General features: G+C 41.3%; 1 protein-coding gene across 1 annotated transcript in view; it reads right to left on the bottom strand.

Annotated features, from left to right (window-relative positions):
• The window catches only part of LOC140937930 (uncharacterized), a 44,763-nt gene extending 38,121 nt beyond the window's left edge, over nucleotides 1-6,642 (bottom strand). The window contains exons 1-2 of the mRNA XM_073387492.1: nucleotides 6,397-6,642; nucleotides 3,357-3,399 (exon numbers count right to left, since the gene is read on the bottom strand). Coding sequence (XP_073243593.1) covers nucleotides 3,357-3,399; nucleotides 6,397-6,557 — 204 coding nt within the window. The 5' untranslated portion in view covers nucleotides 6,558-6,642. The remainder of the gene's footprint in view (nucleotides 1-3,356; nucleotides 3,400-6,396) is intronic.
• Nucleotides 6,643-6,756: the final 114 nt, after the last annotated feature.

The following is a 6,756-nucleotide window of genomic DNA, read 5'->3' as shown; positions in this document are numbered from 1 at the left end:
AGTCCAATCAATATCAGGCTGGTCTAAGTACTGCTGGAAAATGTGCCGAGACATATTGAGGCATTTAGCGTGTGACCAGTTTCCACATGTAGCACACAAGATGGCGTCTAGGTTATTTCTAACGGCCTTGTGACATTCACTGCATGGGTATTTAGACATTGACTTCTTCCCTTTCGGGCCAGGATTTGTGGCCACATCCCCGCACAAAAACAAGTCCCTTTCCAGATTGAAGCTGCTTGTTCCTTTGGCCGTGTATAGAACCCTCCGTGAAGTAAATCGTTTGGCACGAGATTTAAATCTTCCATGGTTTGTCGAATTTGAGACGAATTCCGGTGCTACAAGCATCTTTGAGACGCTTGTGGCCTGGTAGGACTCTGGAAAGTCATCACCTATCCTTTCACGAATTAAAATTGCTGTTATAAACAGGAATATTAGAATTTGTAGTGAGCTTTTCTTCTTACAAAATCATACAACTGAGAAAGAATGTCTTTAAACCTAGAACACAATTATTGAACATGAAGAAATGGACATGAACCAATATCGTCAGTAATCCCATTTGCAAGCAATGTCACTTCTGCTAAAAGGCAATATAGAGCGCACCTGTTTACAGCAACAGGTACTCTGCACCTAAAACAAGAAAATATCTGAATTGAGTGTGACATCCTGCGACTAGTCTGAATATCTGGAAGGGCAACGAATAGCTTGGCTACTATGAGTTACAGTTTGAGATTTAGGCAAACTGGGTGATGAAGTGACCAAGGGTGGTTATGATGCTGTAGGTGGCAGAGTGACAAGGCTGGATGAAGTGAGAGACACAGCTGAATAATTGTTATCTGCTGTAAGTGGTGAAGGTGTTACAGGGGTTAGTGATGGAGTAGAGAGGGAACTTGCTGAGGGCCTTGTTGGTAAAGGTATCAGTGATTGAGTAGATGAGGAAATAGCTGAAGTCCTTTGTGAGACCTGGGAAGGTAGTGGCATGGCTGTTAGAGAGTTGGATGATAGTTTGTCAGGAAGAGTTGGTGCAGCCCAGTTGTGAGATGGAGAGTCATCTGTGTGCTGAGGAGGAGCAAGCTGAACTTGGATTTAGTTTCGAAGGATTAGACTGATACCGCTGTCAATGAGGTAAAAGCGAGGGCTAGCAGAACCAATCACTTTGCCTTGGATGCAGGCCTTGCTTGATGAGCTGGGTGGTGGCTTTGCATACACATGGCTTCCAGCAAAAAGATCCGGAAGAGGTGCACTTGCATGTTTGTCATATGCACTCTTCAATTTACGCTGGATATGATCCGTTACTACTGTGTCACACAGGGGGATGAAGGGTCTGCAGTTGCCAACTGAGGAAGATCAGTGTGTGACCAAACAAGCGCTGAGTGGGAGAGAAAGTGTGTCCAGCAGGTGCAGTGTTTCAGACGGACAAAAGGACTAAGTCTACATAATCACCTGTGAGTAAGATGTGTCTGGCTGACTTAACAGCAGCTTCTACTCGACCATTTGACTGCGACCAGTATGGGGAAGATGTGATGTGGTTGAATTGGTATGTCTTGGCAAATGTCTTAAATAGGTCAGAGGTAAATTGAGCACCATTGTCTGTTACGAGGGTGTGTGGAATGCCATGCCGGTTGAAGTGCTGCTTGGTGGCCTGGATGACCCGCTGATGACTGAATGGTTGGGAGTCGATCAATCTTGAGGCCGTTGATGCCCATGTTGAGCACAAGTCATACAGGATTGGCACATGTCTGTTATTTGACTGCTAAGGCCAGGCCAGAACACACAATTGCGAGTATGGTGGAGAGTAAACGCAGAACCCCAATGGGCGGCATGGAGTTTGTGCAACAGGTTTGCTCAAAGCGAGGATGGGATGATGACACGATTCTGCTTGAAGAATAAACCATCATGGACAGTGAGTTCATGATGTACAGACCAATATGGCAGTGCTAGCTCAGGGACAGCTAACTTGTCATTAGGCCATCCTGTGAGAACTAGAGGGTGGAGAGCAATCTGTTTGGGATCTGAGGAAGCTGCAGCTCTAATGTCTTGGAAGGTAGCATCTTGAAAAGTCGGAAAGGTCAGGTGTAGTGGACTCAAACTCAACTCGGTAGACTAACTCATCGTGGACTTGCTTATGAGATGTGGTGGGCAAAGGTGCTTGAGAAAGGGTGTCCGCAATGTGAATGGAAAAGCCCTTTTGATACTCAACTCGGAAGCTGTACCACTGGAGAGCAAGGATCATGCTCTGGAGACGACATGTAGCAGAGGCTAGAGGGTGCTTGAAGATAGTTTATAGGGGTTAATGATCACTGTGTACTGTAATTTCAGCCTTACCGAAAAGGAGCTTATTGAATTTGTGAAAGGTGTGAACAATGGCAAGAATTTCTTTCTCAATTTGAGCATACAGCTGTTCAGTTGGAAAAGTGAGCTAGAACTGTAGGTGACTGGTTGCCATTGGATGTTGTTGGAGCCAGTGGAGTCAATGGCTGGCTGAAGCAGTGCTGCACCTAAGCCATATTCCGAGGCATCTACTTGAAGTAGTACAGGGGCATTTATGTCAAAGTAATGCACACAAGGTGCTTTGGACACTAGTTCCTAAGCCTGTGTGAAGGCTTTGCTGTGCTGCTCAAACCAGAGGAATTCCTGTTTAAGGTGTGTAAGGTTGTGGAGAGGACGGATTACTTTGCTTAGATTAGGACAGAATTTGGCCAGATAGGTGATAGTCCCCAAAAACCGGTGGGTGGCTGCCTTGTCTTGAGGTTGAGGCATGTCCAGAGCAGCAGTAACTATCTCCATGCTCAGCTTAAGTCCCTCAGGTGTGAGCATGTGGCCCTTGAATGGTGCCGTGGATGTTTTGAACAGATCGTGTTAGGTGTTCCACGCAGTTCCGAAAAAGACTGGAGCATAATTGTTATACATTTCCACGTTCTCTGTACGATCGATTCACGCTTTATTTGCCAACTTTGTCCCTTTGTTTTTGTTTCATTATGAAACAAAAACAAAAGCTAAATAATTTTCATTTTGTAGGGAAAAGAGAATGGCAGTTGGGTTGTTTCAGCTTTTTTTTGTCACCTATTACTCAGAGTTGGTCAGTCATTTTTAAATAACATTAAATTAAGCGTGATTTTTTTTCTTTATGAATTATTAATGAGTTTCTGAAGCTTTCACAAGCACGCAACCGTCTCTTTTTTTACCATGCGGGTTGCTTACAAGAGCTCGTTCTTGTAAGTGACCAGCTATAGTTACGACCACTTTTTCAAATTCACGTCACTCACAAGAGATTCTGCTGTATGTTTATATTATTATATTATAATATTGTTATATTACAGAGTTTAATAACAATATGGGGTTTAATTCTATACTCTCACCTGCTTCTTTGGGTTTTTCTTGGAAAAGAAATTGAACAATTTTCTGAAAGGAAATAGTCCAAGAATTTATGACCTGAATGAAACAGCACCAAGAAAAAAACTTTGATTTTAAAACCTATATACTGTACAAGGCTCGAAAAAAGCCCTGTTGGGTCATCCATTACAACAAGATATTTTACTGGACAAGTAACTTTTTAAGTGGCAAGGGTCTAAAAATGTCATCTAAAGTCTACAAGAAGGCAATGGCCCTGGGCAAAGACGAGCTGGAATTCAAGAATTTTTTAGCCCGTATGTAGCAGCTAAAAACGTAACTAGACATACATAACACGACTTCACATCAATCTTTGACTTCCATCGTCTTTATCTCATCAAACCCCTTTCTCGTTCATGACCGTCCATCCAGATCCTCACAAATGAGCTAAATTTAAACACCAGGTTGACATGTTCATCATGTATTTACCAACTTGTCAGCTGGGATTTTCTTGTAGCCTAAAGGCAAAAGGAAGTTGCCAAAGCCCAGTGGGCACCCCCATAAGGGGCATTTTGCTTGTACACTGTATGGTTGACAGACTTCAATCAAAAATGATGTCTTTAAAAACAGCTGTGTTCCCCACAGTAAAGAAACTGCTATGTACATTAACTGTAGCATAAAAATATTTTTAACTAAGTATCAACTGGCCTGTTTATTTAGACAGGTTGGATCACTTTACCTGGATAGCTCAGCTCATGCCCTATTTCCTAATCGAGATAATGCATTAAATTGTAACCTGAGATCAGGCCCAATTTTAGTAGTTCTAATACATTCTCTCTTATGTGCTCCCGCTGCAATGCCGATTGACTGTTAGATCAATGCCACAGGATCTGATTGGCTGTTGGAATCAACGGAAGTTGAAAGCACTTATTCCTCACATGGCCGATAGCACTCAAAAATAGAAAATCTTCGCAAATGATTCACCGTCATTGGAGAGAAGGATTTTGCTGTATTTTTTATTGTTACAGTCCTGTGGTAGGAAAATATGCCTTTTGCCATGGAAATTCAGAAAATTCAGATGTTTGTTCATATCTTCTCAGCATTTGCTTAATTTATGGAACTAATGTGAGTGTATCGTGGAGTCGAATCTCTGCAGGTTGTTGAGCTCGAACAAGGTGCCTATTGATTTACCAACAAACAAATGCAAGTTGAAATACTGTCCATGTTTAAACTGGTTTCATTTGAAAGTTTAGCCAGGAATGACGTCTCTGAATGGGGTTTGCAAGCTGAGGCTCACTGCAAAAGAAATCTCAATCACCAGCTGTGAAGTATTAGACATAACTTTTTGGAATCGCTGTTCAAGGAATTTTTGTAGGCATTATTATAAAAGCTAGTGCTGCTAGTCTTAAGGTAACAGGCTTGTCGTTTCCCTTCGCTTTTTGTAAAAAATTAGCCAATGAAACTGCTGTCCTCGCTCGCTGGCTGCTTGTTAATTTAGATTATAAAATTTAGTAAGATTTCGGGAACTGCAATAAAACAACAACACAACAGAACTACAAAGTGTGTTTGTAATATTTTTTTTCAATTTGTTTATAGGTCAGTTGCACATGCAGTTGTAGTAGTGTCATTTTGTCTATCCAAAGTGACATTCAATATTTACAGGAATGTATAAAAGATGCATTTTCTTAGACGGTGGATTCTAGTAAATTCACAAATTGCAAGTGTACTTACGGGACTAAATCAAATGAACTTGAGAGGTTGTTCTGAGATAATTTATATATCCTTTGAAAAAGTTTGCGATATATTACTCCAAGATTTTTAAAGATTCATGTACTGAAAATCAGTGAACAACAGGAAAAATAGAAATTTCAGTATTTTAAAAACTAAGCGCACCTAGCCAAAATATTAAAACTAGAACATTGTGTTGCCGTCTTTCAGAAAACTTTTACCCTCACGCCAACAGAAATAACTTTTAAGATCTCCTTTAATCTTGCAAGAACTTAAATAATTTGACTACGCTGGCTGTTTTATTTTTAGTTGAAAATAAGATAAAAGCTATTTTCTGCATTTTCTCATGTATAAAAAATTTGCATACTAAAAAAAGCATGCAGCAGAAGTAATTTTGGTTGGCTCATTTGGCAAATGTCAATCGATCAAAAAAGTGGGCAGCAGACGTTTCCCAGAAGTTTTGTATCAGGCTCTCTTTTCATTTTGCCTTACCCGCCGGAATGTTATTTACAAAGAGAAATGAAAATAGAGCCTGATCTCAGGTTAATTAAATTGAGCCAGCCAGGCTAGCCGGACTGGTCTCTTCATATAAACTCTCCCTAGGTTACCACAACAACAGTTAAAGGTTTTCAAAATAATCACTAATTGAGTCCAATCTCAATTCCCTACTCCCTAGATTATCTTCTACGGGTAGATAAAGCGAACTAGGCAGAGTTTAGGGTTGGGGATCAATCAAGGAATATAGATGTTGTGTAAGGTTACAACAATTTTTTCGTGTTGTGAAAACCTTGACCGGCCCGCCCTGATCATACAGCCATATACTGCAGCCAGTATCAAATTTAGAATTACTTTAGATTCAAATCAGTGTAATTCTGAATAAGCCTTAACCGGCTTCAAACAAACGGGTAACTATGAGTAAGGCCTGTTTCAAACGTCGTGCTACTGCCGTGATAAGCTGGCTCGACTGTAGCTCGACTACAACACGACACTAGCACGACTTGGTTTCGGACGTCGAATTTAATTCAGTCGAATAGAACGGCTGTTGCCGAAGACAAAACACAAAAATAAAGAAACGGTTTAGCAAACTTTTAAATATATTCTAATGTATTTATAATTTAGGAATTGAGTTCAGCACGGCAGTAGCACGACGTTTGAAACCAAGTCGTGCTACTGCCGTGTAGCACGGCAAGCCTTGCCGTGCTACACGGCAGTAGCACGACTTGGTTTCAAACGTCGCGCTACTGCCGTGCTAAAGTCGAATTTAATTCGATCAATTTAGTTCGGCACGGCAGTAGCATGACGTTTGAAACGGGCCTTAAGCCTTTTTAAAATTCACCTTACCCTTGGTTTTGAGATTTTTGTTTTGTTGTTATCAAGCCAGGGATCGAAGGACCCGTATTCGGTTTGGACTTTTCCTTCCTGAATTTGCCCAGTTGTTGAGACAGGTTGTTGATCGGAAGCTCACTTCGAGAAGCATGTCCCTTATTAACAAAAAATGACATCTGTTTGTTACTGCAAAACAGAAGAACTGAAGTGCGGAAAATCACAACTAGGCCATAGTCGTTGAGAGTGAGTATTCGGCGCAAAGAAGGCGAGGAAGCGCAGCACCTAACAGAATATTTCCCGCCAAAATGCTTTCACATTTTAAAAACCCTTCCCGTACCACCCATCCACCTTGCCTCCTGACCCCTCCTACTCCTC

Source organism: Porites lutea, chromosome 5, assembly GCF_958299795.1.
Source record: "Porites lutea chromosome 5, jaPorLute2.1, whole genome shotgun sequence".
In the NCBI taxonomy this organism is placed as follows: domain Eukaryota; kingdom Metazoa; phylum Cnidaria; class Anthozoa; order Scleractinia; family Poritidae; genus Porites; species Porites lutea.
This window is presented reverse-complemented; position numbering and strand designations above follow the sequence as displayed.